The sequence below is a fragment of the Schistocerca gregaria genome, chromosome 5 (assembly GCF_023897955.1).
Source record: "Schistocerca gregaria isolate iqSchGreg1 chromosome 5, iqSchGreg1.2, whole genome shotgun sequence".
Lineage (NCBI taxonomy): Eukaryota > Metazoa > Arthropoda > Insecta > Orthoptera > Acrididae > Schistocerca > Schistocerca gregaria.
The window spans coordinates 243881327-243899786 of NC_064924.1; the positions used below are offsets into that span (position 1 = coordinate 243881327).

General features: G+C 43.1%; 1 protein-coding gene across 10 annotated transcripts in view; it reads left to right on the forward strand.

The window, feature by feature from the left end:
* The window catches only part of LOC126272960 (uncharacterized), a 139745-nt gene that overhangs the window by 67245 nt on the left and 54040 nt on the right, over nt 1-18460 (forward strand). For all 10 annotated transcript variants that reach the window (XM_049976284.1, XM_049976287.1, XM_049976289.1 and 7 more), the window contains one exon: nt 6341-6544. In XM_049976284.1, the coding sequence (XP_049832241.1) occupies nt 6341-6544 (204 nt within the window). The remainder of the gene's footprint in view (nt 1-6340; nt 6545-18460) is intronic.

Sequence of the window (18460 nt, forward strand, 5' to 3'; positions counted from 1 at the left end):
GGTACCTCTAAGGTGCCATTGCCGTCCATTGGATGATGAAAAAGGTCGATGCATCCTTAGTGCCCACACAAACTCTTTTTCTTTTCTCTGTTAGAGTGGTACTTCCATCCAAGATCAAAGCAGTCTATGAAGTTATCAGTCTGACCATGCATTCTGAACCTGTTGCAATGCTACCAGTGTCATCTTTTCAACCACACTCAAATGTCATCTTCTTGTCCAGCTGTGCAAAAAGTTACCAAACATTTGCCTCCTGGGGTGAAGTCACCTGCTACACAACTGGCAGGCCAGAAGGGAAACTCCCATGAAGACTGCTTATGTCCCTTCAGCCAACACACATTTGAGTCTTCCTCTGCCAACCATAAAGGCTCCAAGAAATCAAACTAAGGCAAATGGTCTTCTCCTTCACCGACTTGGAGACCCTCTTCAATGGTGTCACCACATGATACCATCACCCGGCCAACCTCTGTGTCACCGGCGCACTCCACGAACTGTTTCTCTGCCCTTGACTCCGCAGAACGACAGAGGGAATGGCGATGCATCTTTAGATCTTCTGGAGCAGGATTCTCCAGCCTTTGCGTCCTGTAGTAGTGAGTCTTTGAAGTCTGCCACTTTGGAGCTGCTGAGGTGACACCCCTTCATTTTTCCCCTCCTCCCCTTTCTTTGTTATGACTCTTCTTCAATGGAACATTTGTGGCCCTCAATCAGAGCAAATGGTCTTCTCCTTCACCGACTTGGAGACCCTCTTCAATGGTGTCACCACATGATACCATCACCCGGCCAACCTCTGTGTCACCGGCGCACTCCGCGAACTGTTTCTCTGCCCTTGACTCCGCAGAACGACAGAGGGAATGGCGATGCATCTTTAGATCTTCTGGAGCAGGATTCTCCAGCCTTTGCGCCCTGTAGTAGTGAGTCTTTGAAGTCTGCCACTTTGGAGCTGCTGAGGTGACACCCCTTCATTTTTCCCCTCCTCCCCTTTCTTTGTTATGACTCTTCTTCAATGGAACATTTGTGGGCCTCAATCAGAGAAAGAGGATTTATGGCTGCTCTTAGAATCGCATGGTCTGTTTGTTCTGTGTCCCCATGAAACAAAATTGCATCCTCATGACCGCTTTGAGCTTTCGCATTTCTTCTCGGTCCATTTTGATCTTCCCCCTGAGGATGGCATTCTGTCTCATGGGGGAGCCATGCTGCTCATCCAGGATGATGATCGTAGTCAACTCAACTCCCTAACTACCCGCCTTCACACTGTTGCAGTTCATCTTTTCCTCCCTCACATGACTTTTTCCCTTTGTACCACTTACATCCCTCCGTTATTCGATGTCACCAGGACAGATGTCCTCCATCTTATTGGGCAACTACCTCACCCCTTTCTGCTGCTTAGTGACTTTAGTGCACACCACCCCTTTGGGGTTCTCGCAGAACCTGTCCAAGAGGTGCCCTCATGGCTGTCCTTCTCAATCAACTTAACCTCCTCTGTCTTAACACAGGGCCACCCACGTTCCTTTCAGGCACAAAGCACACCTATTCCCATTTGGACCTACCCTTCTTCACTGCCCAGCCTGCCCATCACCTCGAGTGGTCCATTCTCTCTTACACATACTTGAGTGACCATTTCCTGTGTGCTATCTGATTGCTGACTCCTACCCCACCTACATGCACACCCAAATGATGGCTTTCTAAGGCCAAATGGAGGCTTTACTCCTCCCTGGCGACCTTCGATGAACATTTCCCCACTTGGGATGACCAGGTAGAATATCTTACAAATGTTATCCCTACTGCCGCAGAATGTTCCATTCCTTGCGCTTCCTCTTTACCAAGCCGTGTCCCGGTCCCTTGGTGAACTGAGACGTGCTATGATGCAATTCACGCATGGAGACATGCTCTTCGCATTTGTAAGCATTATCCTACAATGTCAAACTGCATTCATTATAAACAGTTGCATGCACAATGTCATCGCATCCTTTGGGATAGCAATAAAGATAGCTGGATTTCATTCAGTAGTTCTTTTAACAGTTCCACTCCTTCTTTCGTCATATGGAGCAACCTTTAACAGCTCTCTAGGACCGAGATCCATTCCCAATTTCCAGTGTGACAGTAGCAGATAATGTCATAATGCACTCTACTGTTATCTCCAACACCTTGGACCACCATTTTGTGGAGATTTCGAGCTCCTTCCCCTATTACCTTGCTTTCCTCCATTGGAAATGAGATGAGGCAGCTCGGGCCATACCCTTCTCATGTCAGAATTGTGAGTGCTACAATGCTGCCTTCACTATGAGAGAGCTATATCGTGCTCTCAATTCATCCTGATCCTCCATGCCAGTTCACATTCAGATGTTGCAGCACCTTTTTCTTGCAGGCAAGTATTTTCTGCTTCACCTGTACAACCACATCTGGGCAGAGGCCATGTTTCCCAGACACTGGCGTGAAGCCATTGCCATGCACATACCTAAGCCCCGTAAGGACAAACACCATCCTTGTAGTTACCGCCTCATTTCTCTCACTAGCTGTGTTTGCAGGGTGATGGAACGTATGATTTGAGCCTGGCTGGTATGGTGGCTCAAGTCTTGCAATTTGCTAACCACATCACAGTGTTGATTTTGAGCATGCTCTTCTGCGTTTGACCATCTTGTCACTTTGTCCACTCATGTCATGAATGGTTTTCTGTGAAAATCCCAGACTTGGCCATGTTTTTCAATTTCTAGAAGTCTTAAGACATCTGCTGGAGGACTGGTATCTTCCATACTCTCTACACAGGGGCTTCCATGACCACATGCCCCCTTTCCTTCAGGAATTTTTAAAAGACTGAGTTTCAAGGTACGTGTGGGTTCTTTCTCGTTGAACACCTTTATCCAGGAAAAGAGTGTGCCTCGGGGTTTTTGTCCTGAGCATAATCTTCTTTGCTATCACCATTAACCCTGTGATGGCCTGTCTGCCAGTGGGCATTTCTGGCTTTCTCTTCATTGACAATTTTGGTATCTATTGCAGTTCTCCATGGGCTTGCCTCATCGAGCAGTGTTTTCAACGATGCCTCGATTCTCTTCACTCGTGGAGCATTGACAATGGCTTTCATTTTTCCACTGACAAAACCATTTGTATGAATTTCTGGCTGTGCAGTTGGTTTCTTCCACTGTCTTTACATCTTGGACCTGTTGCTCTTCTCTTCATTAAAACTACGAAATTCCTAGAGATCTTGCTCAGTAGGAAAGTTTCTTGGTCCTCCCGTGTGTCTTACCTGGCAGTCCACAATATGCGGTCCCTCAGTGTCGTACATGTCCTCACTGGTAATTCCTGGGGAGCAGAGCAAACCACCCTCCTCTGTTAGTACTGGGCTCTTGTCCATTCGAAACTAGGCTATGGGTCGTTTCGTTTATGCATCTGCACATCTGACCCACTTACGCTGTCTCAATACTCCTCACCACTGTGGCATCCATTTGGCCACTGACGCCTTTTACTCTATCCTGGTTGAGAGTCTGTATGCAGAAGCTGCTGAACTACTGCTGTCCTCCTGCTGTGACTTTCTCCTCGGCAGATATGCATGGCCATCCATTCTGTAGCACCTCCTTTGATGTCTCCTTTGATTGCCAGTATGGGACGCATGTCTGTTCTATGTTACCTCCTGGAGTTTGCTTTCGGATCTTGCTCCAGCAGCTTAACTTCACTCTATCTGTCATTTTCCTAATGGGTATGAACCTTTCACCACCTTTGCTTCATGCAGGCGGCCTGTGTTCACCTTGGCCTTCATTTACTTCCTAAAGACACTATTCCAGCATTATCGCTGTAAGTTTCTTGACCAATAGTACCTTTGTGTACACTGATGGCTCTCAGACTGACCGTGGTGTTGGGTGTGCCTTCATCATCAGCACTAACATTTTTTGGTATCAACTTCTGAAACACTGCTAAGTATTTACAGCCGAGCTCTTTGCCCAGTATCAGGATGAGCAGTCCATGTGGCGACACAGGTTGTGCAATTGTGTCACCTGCTCCAATTCTCTCAGTGCCCTTCAGAGCTTCAGTGTGCTGTACACAATCTGTCCCTTAGCACAATGGCTACAGAAAACTGCCACTTGCTCACTCTTGTTGGAGCCGCTGTGATATTTATGTGTGTTCTTGGTCATTTCGGTATGCCAGGAAATGAGGCTGCTGCCAAGGCTGCAGTCCTCGTACCTCAGCCCACTAGTTCTTATATTCCCTCCAATGATATCTGTGTTGCCATCTGCCAGGAGGTGGTGTCACTTTGGCATCACAACTGCTCCTACCTTCATGGGAATAAGCTCCAAGTTATTAAGCCTCTCCCAGTGGCTTGGATGATCTCCCCTTGGCCTCTTGCTGAGAGATCATTTTAGCTAGGGTGTGTATCAGACACTAACTTTTTTCCCATCACCATTTCTTAAGTCATGCTCCCCCACCACTTTGTGCTCTTTACATTCAACCTTTGATGGTCTGCCATTTCCTGATGGAATGCCCCCCCCTTTTTTTTTTTAACCACTTACTTTCTCATCTGTGTTTGCCATCTGAGTTATCAGATGTTTTAGTGAACAATGCATGGGCTGTCAACCACATTTTACTTTTAATCCACCGCAGCAGTATGGCGAATACTATTTAACTTTTATTTCAGAACCTCCATTTCTCCATGTCCCTGTTTTTAGCTGTCTTCTCTTCTGTTGATGGGGATTAACGTGTTGTCATTTCTAACTTCTCATTGCCTTCATGTTCTACAGTTCTGATGTGAGTGCATATGATCCTAGTTGTTTTTGCACCATGAAACAAAACAAAACAAATCCTATTGCCCAAGTAGAGAAATCTGCAACCTAGACAGTCGCAGAACCGCTTGAACCTCTATTTCAGACCCTCCACTTGGCTCTGTACTAGAGGTCTGCAGTCAATCACATCAACTATGCTGCAAGCAAGACTGGCAACCTTTACTTCTCATGACAGCCACTTGAACCAGAGAGAATCTCTTCCAGCCTGAAGTGACACACATCATTGGTACCAACATGAGCCACCACGTGCAGCTGGCTACACCCTGTGCTCTTCATGGGATCCGGAAGGATCTGATCCACATCTGGAATGACTCCATCCCAAGCCATGTTCCTACGGAGACCCATAAAACGTCTTTGGAGCTCCCAGCTACCATCAGTCTCACCCTCTGTGCCCTGACTAATAGCGAATATAAAACAAAACTTTGACTTACATGAATAAGTCGCTGCCAGCTTTGCCATTCAGGAATGCCTCTTAGTTTCATTCTTTCTTACTTTTCCAGTCTAAGCATTGTACTATTTCCACATTGCCTTTAAATCAGAGTTATCATTCTGTCTCAACTTCTTAGTCCATTGTTAAACAGTTCCGTCACACTCATTATGCAAGAGCTGCTAGTTTTGTGGGGTATGAAGAAAAAGTAAGAAAAAGATAAGAGAGGAAGCTGCAGTTGGGCCCAAGGTATACCCGTGTATCTTAGCCATTGGAGTATTTCCTAAAAGTTGAAGAGTCAAGTTTGAATTGAAATCTGCAAGTCATGTCAGAAAGTGAACCTCTGTACAGCTTAGAGCGATATGTCTCATTATGATGGATAGTGTGCTGGATTGTTTCAACAGGGTTCCATGCATTTACTAAATGTCTATAACTATGGGGGAACAATATTATGTGCATTATTTTTTAAGGGGCGGCGCTCGGAGAGAAAGGAGAAATCTTGGATCCTGGCAGTAAATCACAGACTTATAGTTCTAAGTAGAGGTGTAAGCATTCAAGAGTTATGTTCTGTTTTGATTTCTTTGATTCATTGTTTTTACTCATTTTCAGTATTCTTCTCTGTTTATCTCAATTTTTCTCCAGTTTCTTCTCTCAGTTTTGTTTGCTTGTGCTCTCTGATCTATTTTTTTCTTTTATACCAGGCTCCACTTTTCAGTCATGAGGTTTTTCTATACCATTGATTGTAGCCAACTTGCTGAGTAATTTCTGCTCATTATTAATATATTTTATTATTTGCCTATTTTTCTCTTTGTGTATTCTTTTATGTTTATTTTGGTCAAGTCCACCTCTCCCTGTCCAACATAACCCAATCCCCCCTTCCTCCCCCTCGCCCTCCCTCTGTGTGTGTGTGTGTGTGTGTGTGTGTGTGTGTGTGTGTGTGTGTGTTTTCAAGTAAGCACTAATCTCCTACAACTAAAGTTATGAGATCATTATAGACCATCGGTTACTCAATAGAGGTAACTATGTCCTTATTTGCAACATTCTGCAGGAAGATCTGTGTAATTTTTCTATGAATTTATTGTCTAATAGTTTGGTTTGTTCTTGTTCACACTTGCGATTTCTCTCATTCCTCTTTCTTAAAAAACAGGAGCTAATTTACTTACGTTATCTGCTGCAAGTGGCAATAAATCAGTTTTTAAAATGATACTTGGAGAAATGAAGAACATGTCAGCTGAAAATACGGTGGATCTATCTTGGGGTTTGCGGGTTGCTGCACTGTTTGGCCACACAGATATTGTCCAGTTCATACTGAATGCTAAATGTGATCCCAATGCAAAAGATCCTGTGTCTGGTAAGTCTATGTTTCTTCGTATTTTCATTGCATTAATTTACTTTCTCACATGGAACATGAAATATAGTGATAGCTGTTTCTGAAGAAAATGAGTAGGTAACATATCTAAACAACAATGAAAAAGAACTGTTTGCGCCCTGTAGAAATAGTAACATTGCTGTATCTTCCATCCTTCTGTACCCCACAAACAGAAACTGCATTCATTAGTTAGAAGAAAGCACAGGTAACACTCATCTGCAAGAAGGTAGCAGAAGTGTCCAACATCGTTCACACATATTTTTGTAGAATCTTAGAACATATTCTCAGTATATACACAATGAGATATATTGAACAGAACGACCACCTCTAAGTTAACCTCCATGGATTCTGTAAACATCAGTCATGCAGAACCCAACTCGCACTTTTCTTACATAATATTTTCCTGAAACCTGTGGAGCAAGACAGTCAGGTAGCTGTAATATTTCTGGATTTCTGACAAGCATTTGAGTAATTACCTTATAAATTCTTATTAACAAAAGTTTGATCATATTGGGTTGTTGTTGTTGTTGTTGTTGTTGTTGCTGCTGCTGCTGCTGCTGCTGCTGCTGTTGCGGCTGCAGTGGCAGTTACAGTGGTGGCAGTGGCCTTCAGTCCGAAGGATGGTTTGATGCTTATCCTGTGCAACCCTCATCATCTCTGAATAAATATTGCAGTCTGTATCCATTTGGACCTGCTTACTGTCTCAATCTCCTCATCTCCCCATACATTTTTTACCCTCCATACTTCCCTTCAATACTAAATTGAAGTTTCCTTGGTGCCTCAAAATGTTTTCTATCAACCGATCCCTTCTTTTAGTCAAGTTGTGCCACAAATTTCTTTTCTCCCCAATTCTATTCAATACTTCCTCCATTAGTTACATGATCCGTCCATCCAAACTTCAGCAATTGTCTGTAGTACTGCATTTCAAAAGCTTATATTCTCTTCTTGTCTAAACTGTTTATCATCCATGTTTCACTTCTGTGCATGGCTAGACTCCAAATACTCACTTTCAGAAAAGGCTTCCTAACACTTAAGTCTTATTTGATATTAACAAATTTCTCTTCTTCAGAGATGCTTTTCTTGCCATTATCAGTTTACATTTTATATCCTCTCAGTTATTTTGCTGCCCTAATAGCAAAACTCATCTACTACTTTAAGTTCTCGTTTCCTAATCTAATTTCCTCACCATCGCCTGATTTAATTCAACTACACTCCATTATTCTTGTTTTTTGTTTGCTGATGTCCTTTCAAGACACTATCAGTTCCGTTCAACTGCTCTTCCAAATCCCTTGCTGTCTGCAACCTAATAACAATGTAATCAGCAAACCTGAAATCTTTTATTTCTTCTCCATGGACTTTAATTCCTACTCCAAATTTTTCTTTTGCTTCCTTTACTGCTTGCTCAGTATGCAGATTGAACATCAGGGATAGGCTACAACCCTGTCTCACCCTCTTTTCAACCACTTCTTCCCTTTCATACCCCTTGACTTTTATAACTGCCCCGTCTGGTTTCTGCACAAGTTGTAAATAGCTTTCGCTCCCTGTACTTTCCCTGCTGCCTTCAGAATTTCAAAGAGAGTATACCAGCCAACATTGTCAAAAGCTCTCCATGAGTCTACAAATGATATAGATGTAGGTTTGCCTTACCTTAATCTATCTTCTAAGGTAAGTCACAGGGTCAGTACTCTGACTCATGTGTTCCTACATTTATTTGCAGTCGAAACTGGTCTTCCATCAGGTCAGCTTCTACCAGTTTTTCCCTTCTCTTATAAAGAATTTGTGTCAGTACTTTGCCACCATGACTTATTAAACTTATAGTTTGGTAGTTTTCTCATTGTCTGCAACTTATTTCTTTGGAACTGGAATTGTTACATTCTTCTTGATATCAATGGTATTTCGCCTGTCTCAGATGGTAGAGTTTTGTTATGGTTGGCTCTCCAAAGGCTATCAGTAGTTATTATGGAATGTCATCTTCTCCTGGGGCGTTGTTTCAGCTCTCGTCAAATTTTTCTTGCAGTATCAAATCTCCCATTTCATCTTCATCTATGTTCTCTTCCATTTTTATATTATTGTCTTCAAGTTCATCCCCCTCCTCCTCCCTTATATACTCCATCCATCTTTCCCTTCTTTGCTTGGGACTGGTTCTCCATCTGCACTCTTGGTATTCATACAGCTTCTTCATTCGCTTCTGAATTCTTACATTTGTCCTCTAGCAAATCCTGTCTAGCTGTTTTGCACTTCTGTCAATCTCATTTTTTAGACATTTGTATTCCCTTTCATCTGCTTCATTTACTGCATTTTTATATTTTCTCCCGTCATCAACTGTATTCAACATCTCTTGTGTTATTTGAGGATTTCTACTAGCCTTGTCTTTTTACCTATTTGATCATCTGCTGCCTTCACTATTTCACCTCTTAAAGCTACCCATTTATCTTCTACTATATTGCTTTCCACTGTCCTAGTCAACAGTTGCGTAACACGCCCTCTAAAATTCTCGAAGACCTCTGGTACTTTCAACTTATTCACATTCCAACCTCTTAATTTCCTAACTTTTTGCAATTTCTTCCATTTTAATGTACAGTCCATAACTAATAAATTATGATCAGAGTCCACATCTGCCCCTGGAAATGTGTTACAGTTTAAAATCTGATTCCAAAATCTGTTTTACTATTATACAGGGTGTTACAAAAAGGTACAGCCAAACTTTCAGGAAACATTCCTCACATACAAAGAAATAAGATATGTTATGTGGACATGTGTCCGGAAACGCTTACTTTCCATGTTAGAGCTCATTTTATTACTTCTCTTCAAATCACATTAATCGTGGAATGGAAACACACAGCAACAGAACGTACCAGCGTGACTTCAAACACTTTGTCACAGGAAATGTTCAAAATGTCCTCCGTTAGTGAGGATACATGCATCCACCCTCCGTCACATGGAATCCCTGATGCGCCGATGCAGCCCTGGAGAATGGCGTATTGTATCACAGCCGTCCACAATACGATCACGAAGAGTCTCTACATTTGGTACCGGGCTTGTGTAGACAAGAGCTTTCAAATGCCCCCATAAATAAAAGTCAAGAAAGTTGAGGTCAGGAGAGCAGGGAGGCCATGGAATTGGTCCACCTCTACCAATCCATCTGTCACCGAATCTGTTGTTGAGAGGCGTACGAACACTTCGACTGAAATGTGCAGGAGCTCCATCGTGCATTAACCACATGTTGTGTTGTACTTGTAAAGGCACATGTTCTAGCAGCACAGGTAGAGTATCCCGTATGAAATCATGATAATGTGCTCCATTGAGCGTAGCTGGAAGAACATGGGGCCCAATCAAGACATAACCAACAATGCCTGCCCAAACATTGACATAAAATCTGTGTTGATGACGTGATTGCACAATTGTGTGCGGATTCTCGTCAGCCCACACATGTTGACTGTGAAAATTTACAATTTGATCACATTGGAATGACGAAACTAAAATGAACTCTAACATGGAACTTAAGTGTTTCCAGACACATGTCCACATAACATCTTTTCTTTATTTGTGTGTGAGGAATGTTTCCTGAAAGTTTGGCTGTACCTTTTTGTAACACTCTGTATAAACAGCCTGAAATCTTCTGGTGTCTCTACATCTCTTCCACATACACAACATTCTTTCATGATTCTTAAACCAAGCATTAGTGATGATTAAATCGTGCTCTGTGCAAAATTCTACCAGTTGGTTTCCTCTTGCATTCCTTTCCTCCATACTATATCTCCTTCTCTTCCTTTTGCTACTATCAAATTCCAGTCCCCCATCACAAATAAATTTTCATCTCCCTTAACCGTCTGAATAATTTCTTTTATATTGTCATACATTTCTTCAGTCTCTTCGTCTGCAGAGCTAGTTGGCACATAAACTTGGACTAGTGTGATAGGTGTTGGCTTTGTGTCTGTCTTCGCTACAGTATGTTCACTATGCTGTTCATAGTAGCTTACTCACATTCCTATTTTCTTGTTCATTATTAAACCTAATTCTTCATTACCTCCATTTGTTTTTGTATTTATAACCCCATATTCACTGACCAGAAGTCCTGTTCCTCCTTCCACTGAACTTCACTAATTTCCACTATATCTAACTTCAGCCTATCCATTCCCCTTTTTAAATTTTATGTCCTGCCTGGGCTATTAAGCGATCTAATGTTCCCTGCTCCAATCCATAGAATGCTGCTTTTGTTTCTCCTGATGACAACATCCCCCTGAATAGTCTCAGATCAATCAATCATCAAGACTGTTGCTCCTGCAACTACTGAAAACATTTCTGCCTCTTTTCAGGAACCACATTTGTCTGGCCTCTCCACATATACTCCTCTATTGTGATTGTACCTACATTGTGAGTATCTGGAGAATTTAGGCACACAGCCACACTGCCTTGGTAAGGCCCATGGTTCATGGCAGATCATAATGGGTATCAAACAAAATTTGTGACTAGATTGAGGTTTCTTGTTAGGGAACAGCACAACATGTTGTGAATGGAGAGTCGTGCACATAACTTCAGCTGTAGGCCAAGAAAGTGTTGAAATGCTTGCTGTTGATGTTGTATGTTAATGACTAGGCAAACAGTATTAGGAGTGAAACCAGATTTTTGCAAATGATGTAGTTATCTATCGTGGCCAAAGGCAGCAAAATTATCCAGTCAGATACTCATAAGATTTTTAAAGTGATGTAAAGATTGGCAGCTTGGTTAAATGTTCAGAATTTCAAAATCATGCACTTCACAAAATGCAAAAACGTAGTATTCTATGACTACAGTAACAGTTGAATCGATGAACTCATATAAGTACCTTTATATAACAGTTTGTGGTGACATGAAATGGAATGCTTGATTAGGCTCCATCATAAGTAAACCAGGTAGTAGACATTGGCTTGTAGCTGGGATACTAGAAAAATGCAATCAGTTTTCAAAGAAGATTGGTTGCAAAACTCTCATGCAACCCATTCTATAATATTGCTTAAAAGTGAGAGACCCATACTAAATAGTAACAACAAGGGATATTGTACTTATACAAACAAGGTCAGCATGTATCGTCACAGTTTTGTTTTAACCATTGGGGAGAGTCATGGAAATGCTGGAAAAATGAAACTGGTGTAGGCTCGAAGATAGACAAACCATAAAAGCCTACTTAGAAAGTTTCAAGAATCAACATTAAGTGAGGAATCTATGGACGTAGTAGAACTCCACATACCTAATCCACAACAAATGCAAAGACAGAGGCTTTCAAGTAGTTTTCTTCTCCACACTCCACATGCAAATGTAATGGGCAGGAACACTAATATGTTACACAATGGGAAGTTCCCTTTACCATGTGCACTTCACTATGGTTTGCAAAGTGTGAACTTAGGAGTTATATAGAGTCCAGTGAGGATATATAATTAAAAAATCTAGAGTACATCGAACCCTACAATAGAAACTCTGTCTCTACAGCAGTAAATAAACATTTTTTCACCTACTGTATTTACTGGCCATCAAACATTAATACAACATAAATCACTGGTTTCTTGTACCTTTGAAAAATTTAAAGTCCACAAGAAACTAAATGAAGTGCAAGGAACTGACATATGGAGTTTCAGAAATTCAGAGTCTAACACTTGATATTAAAATGAGCGTGTTCACAATTTTCAACAACACATATTCCACAGAAGCAGATATCCAGAGAAAATATTTCATTGTCTATCACCTATAGTCTAGCATTGGTGACAAAGTCAAAGTCCTGTTGCATTGCAGCAGGGCAAGATGACAAGTTAGTCAGAGTCCAGCTGAACACAGCGATTTCATACTCTGTACAATAGCCTTGATGGTCAATATAGGCTTAGCATAGCTAGTGGTGATCTGCTGCCTGAAGAGAAGTGATGTCTGCAACTTCTGTGTCTGGTTATATTACCACATTCGAGACCAATTAGAGAGACCAGTAATCACACAGGATAGCTACCGTCACTTGTGGTGCAGCCACTAAACACACATTGTGCATGGTCTCCAGCACCAATGCATAGTCATCCATCAGTGGCAAATATATAAAAAAGTGGACCCATAGAAACCTTTTCGCTTGCTGTCAGTTATAGCCGTGTAACTACTGCAGTAATAGTACAGTTAACTTAGAAATGTCACATTATGCACTTTTGTATGCTGTGACAGACATGCAGTAGAAATAGTTTTCCATTACATAATGTGTGGAAATCAATTGTATGTAGTATTTTAATTTTCCAGATGGCAAAAATGTATAAGCTGCAGCATGGCTGACATACACTAAAAGTGGCAACTGATTTTAATTTTAGTATTTTTTTTTAAATTCCTTTATCACAATAATGAGAAATGTAGGGGCAGGAAAATTTTGGGGTAAAATGTACGTGTACTAGGGGAAGGGAAGATTCAAGAACAATGAAATAGCAGCTGACATTCAACTTCCTGAGTAGTAGTAATCCATAGGACTAAGATTAGAGCTCAACTCAAAAGAATTCATAGTGTGAAAACGAAAATAAAAAAAAATAAAATAAAAAAACAGGATGTGGAACTGAGAAAAATGAACTTATAAAAGTAAATTTTCTAGAAGAAAGATGGATTCTTATTTGTTTTTGCAACTTCACCTTTAGACATTCAGGTTGAAGTCCAGGCTTGGAAACATGAAAGGTTACTTTCACTTGAAGTGCCCAATGAAAACAGCTAGGGTAATCATAGCAATAATATGTATAATATGTGCACCCAACTTCTGTACAATGTCACAGTGTGCTCAAATCACATGTTTAATAAGTGCAGTATTTGGCAGTGTATGATACTGAAACTAAAATGCAGTACAGATCTGTACATTACGACAATCAAAATACTAATGTGGAACAATATATAAAAATGAGTATAGTCATTCATCTGCAAACGAATGGTGTTTGTGAATAGGTGCACTTAAATCATCATACTGACCATCAATGTACCCAATATTTTGGATGGTACATGTGATTGTGCCTCAGAACAAGGTCTTGTGACATGAATGACTTCATGGTGTTTACTAAGGGGTCTGATGATGGAATTTAGCGATGGCTGGCTGGCTGCTTAGGTAGTGGTGTTGCTGCTGCATGGCTGGCAGACAGCACCGCATGTAGAGGATGAGTGTAACTGCGAGGCGGCACTTTGAAAGATCGGCAAGTCACAACACTTTACCCCCCTTTGAAGTTTTTGCACATGTCTTGATGGAGGCGGCCTGTAGATTGATAACGTCCATAGGTGTTGTTTGACTGGCCATAAAGTCTTGAGGAGGAGGCTTCCCGTATGGACGGAAGTGTCCCCGATGGTAACGGGTCGAGATGACAGGGGACGTGGGGGTCGAATCTGCTGGGGCCCCGTGCACCAATCTGCCCGTTGCAGCAAGACCAGTTGTTATAACAGGAGACAAGGGCGATGTGCCCGCGTCCGTAGGAAAAGGAGGCTAGTAGAGTTGCTCCGACAGATGATGGTCATCTGGTTTCTGCAGGGACACGTCTCCTGGTGGCGTCAGTTCTTGTGCTGGCACCAATATGACGGTGAGAGGACTGTGTTGTGAGTAATGAGATATTCCAGTATCCCGAGCATCAGGTAGAGCCGAAGGTGGTGTAGCAACATCCGGAACAGGCGTTGCCGGCACACGAGGCCGAAGCTGGTCCGAATGACGCACTGCAACACCCGTGTCCATCTGGATTTCATACAGGTGTTGGCCACGGTGTCGTAAGATGCGGCCAGGACTCCATTTTGGCCGCCTGCCATATCCCCGTACCCATACAAGGTCGTCGGCGGTGAACCGGCCAAGTGAAGGCACCTGCGGCTGTGAGGTGGAAGGCCGCAGAAGATGAAGTAGTGTGCAAAGCTGTCGGCCATGTAAGAGCTCAGCCGGGCTGGGCTGTGGTCACTCATGGGGATGAAACGGTAAGAAGCCAGAAACTGGAGAAGCGCATCATCAGCAGCAGAACAAGTCAGGAGTTTCCTCTTCTGAGCCTTAAATGTGCAGACCAGTCGTTCAGCCTCACCGTTTGACTGTGGATGGAGCGGAGGAGCTGTGACATGCATGATACCATCATAGGCACAAAAATCCACAAAATCGGAAGAGGCAAATTGCAGACCATTATCAGTAACAAGAGTAGACGGAAGGCCTTCCAAAGAGAAAATGCGAACTAGAGCATTGGTGGTTGCCACGGTAGTAGGGCAATGGACAATGAAAGGAAAGTCAGAGTAGTCGTCAATAACGAGAAGCCAATAAGAACCTAAAAAAGGTACCGCCAAGTCAGCATGAATACGCTCCCAGGGCTTCTCAGCCGAAGGCCATGGTGACAAAGATGACTTCGGGGCGCCGTCCTGTGACACACGGGGGCCGCAGGCAGCGACCATGTGTGCGATTTCAGAGTCGATGCTGGGCCAGTACACATGACAGCGTGCCAGAGATTTTGTATGAGAGACACCCCAGTGCCCTTGGTGAAGGAGGCACAAGACCGAAGCACGCAAAGATGCAGGTGGAAAGGAGGATAACACCATCCCAGGCCGTGAGGCGATAACGCAAAGCGTAGTAGTTCCGCAATGGATCATAAGTCTTAGGAGATGGATGATCTGGCCAACCCTTCTGAATACAGTGTAAAACACGAGAGAGGGTAGGGTCAGAACCCGTAGCAGCTGCTAGCCGGTCCCTGGTGATGGGGAACCAAAACACAAAAGTTCGTCCCTATCGAATGCCAGATCAGGACCCATGGGAAGGCGAGACAGTGCATCAGCATTCGCATGTTGAGCCGTCGGCCGGAAATGAATCTCAAACGAGACAAGTAAAGATCCCAACGCTGGAGGCGGTGTGCAGCCTTGTCTGGAAGTGACTTTAATGGATGAAACTAGGAAACAAGTGGTTTGTGATCCGTAACAAGATGAAATTTGGATCCATAGAGAAAATCACCATACTTATGAAGAGCATAAATAATGTCCAAAGCTTCTTTTTCAATTTGAGAATACTTTTGTTGGGCATCTGTGAGCGTTTTGGAGGCATAAGCAATGGGTTGTCCAGAACTGTCAGAAAAACGGTGCGCAAGGACTGCACCAACCCCATATTACGAGGTGTCCGTGGCAAGAACAAGATGTTGGCCAGGTCGATAAGTAGCCAGACATGGGGCCTGTTTCAGCATAGTCTTCAATTTCTGTAAAGCTACATCGCATGATGCGGACCAGTGAAAAGGCATGTTTTTATGCAACAGGCGATGCTATGGCTGAGCCACCGAAGCAGCAGACTGTAAAAACTTGTGAGAGTATGCTATTTTCCCCAAGAAGGCCTGCAGTTCCTTAACAGATGTAGGGCGAGGAAGGGCATCGATCGCAGTGACAATCTGCTGAAGCAGACGAATACCATCCCGAGAGATTTAAAACCCCTAGTACGTGATAGATGCCTGAAAAAATTTAGATTTCTGAAGATTACACTTAAGACCGGCAATCTGTAAGACGTGAAAATGTGTGCAGAGATTTTGAAGTTCTTCGTCAGTGGTGGAGCCAGTGACAACAATGTCGTCCTGGTAATTTATACACCCAGGGACAGTGATCAATAATTGTTCCAAGAATCGCTGAAAAAGAGCAGGGGCACTGGCAACCCCGAATGGCAATCGTTGGTATTGATAGAGGCCGAAAGGCGTGTTAAGGACCAGAAACTGCTGGGAAGCAGCGTCGAGAGGAAGTTGATAATAAGCTTCTGACAGGTCAAGTTTAGAAAAATACTGGCCTCCAGCAAGTTTAGTGAACAGTTCTTCAGGTGGAGGCATAGGCTAAGTGTCGATAAGGCGTTGGGCATTTACAGTGCCTTTTAAATCGCCGCAGAGACGAATATCACCATTTGGCTTAGCCACAACAATGACAGGAGAGGACCACTCACTGGCAGTGACAGGAAGCAAGACTCCTGAAGCAGTGAGACACTCCAGCTCCCATTTGACTTGATCATGAAGGGCCACAGGAATGGGCCCGAGCCCGAAAAAACTTAGGCCGAGCAGTGGGTTTGAGCGTGACATGAGCTTCAAAGTCGTTTGCACGGCCTAACCCAAGAGAAAAAAAAAAGGGACGAAAATGTCGTTGACAAGGAATCCAATTGAGCATAGGGAATAGCATCAGAGACGATATTGACAGAGTCATCTATGGAGAACCCAAAAACGCGAAAGGCATCGAAACCAAAAAGATTCTCCGCGTTACTATGGTCAACCACAAATACGGAAACAGTGCGAATGACAGATTTGTAAGAAACCTCAGCATCAAATTGTCCCAAAAGAGAAATCTTCTGTTTATTGTAAGTCCGTAATTGCCTAGTGACAGGTGACAGGATTGGAGAACCCAACTGAATATAGGTCTGAGAACTGATGATAGTGGCAGTAGAACCAGTATCCAGCTGCATGCGAACATCTCGACCAAGTATTTGGACAGTGAGGAATAACTTCCCTAAAGGGGAAGAAGTACAATTGACAGACAACACAGAATCAGAATCAGCGTCATGTTCATGAACATCATGTATGCGGTCAGATTTTGCAAACGGATGACACATGACCCTTTTTTTTGACACACGGCCCAATGTTGTGAATGTTTTGTAAAACACCGTGGACATGAACAAAGTTGCTGTGGGTTTTGCTGTAGTTTCTTAGAGGTTTGTTTACGGTTAGGCTGAGGCTGCACTTGGGAGCGTACTGCGGCCACGTCGGTCGGCGGGGCCACGTCACACACTTCGTCAACATCGCACAGAGGTTGTAGTTCCCTGACATCGCCCCATGCCTCTATTTGCACTCCAGCGGCGCGAGAAATTTCAAAAGACTGAGCGATGGATAGGACTTCATGTAGTGTCGGATTTGCCAACTAAAGGGCACGTTGCCTAACTACTTTGTCAGGCGCCGATCTGATAATAGCATCCTGTAGCATGGAATCGGTGTGGGATTCTTCGTGAACTTCAGTAACAAATTGACACTTTCTACTGAGGCTGTGAAGTTCAGTAGCCCAAGCGCGATAGGATTGATTTGGTTGTTTTTGACGATAAAAGGCAACACGAGAGGCTTCCACATGCGTTTGCTTTTGAAAATAGACAGACAGAAGTGAGCACATTTCAGCAAAGGACAAAGACACAGGATCTTTCGAAGGAGCCAATTGCAACAACAACCGATGCATTTGAGGTGAAACCCATGAAAGGATCAGAGACTTACATGTTTGTTCGTCCGCGACGTGTAATGCCAAGAAGTGCTGTCGAAGACTTTTTTGTAATCAGACAAGTCTTCCGCCGTCTCGTCATAAGGAGGAAAAGGAGGTAGAGACAATGACGAGAGACACCCCGCATTTGATGCCGCAACAAAATCACAAATCGAATTTGTGAGAAGCATTTGCTGTTCTATGAGACCTTGCAATAGTTGCTCTAAAGTAGCCATGGAAACATGTGGTTCAACGATGGAAAAGAAAAATCCCATCCTCGTTGCCAATTGTTATAACTTCAAGTTGAACAAATGTATTTCAAAGAAGATGTAAGTCACAGAACAAGTAAACAGGGTAAGAGATGTGTACACTTTAATGGTCAAATCATAACTGAGTCCGAGTCTAGCGGCCGCTGGCTGGCTGCTTTAGTGGTGCTGCTGCTGCATGGCTGGCAGACAGTGCCGTATGTAGAGGACGCGCATAACTGCGCAGCGGCACTTTGAAAGATCGGCGATTCACAACACGGACTTAATTAGCTTTTTAGCTATCATTCCTTTTTTTGATATGAAACTTGTGCATGCATGCCAACTTCCCCCCCCCCCCCCCCCCCCCACACACACACACACACACACAAACCATATAGATACCAAAAAGAACTACACCATGATAATGCAGTTTTTTTTTCCCTCTGCAGAATCATCTCCCAAAAGTATTATT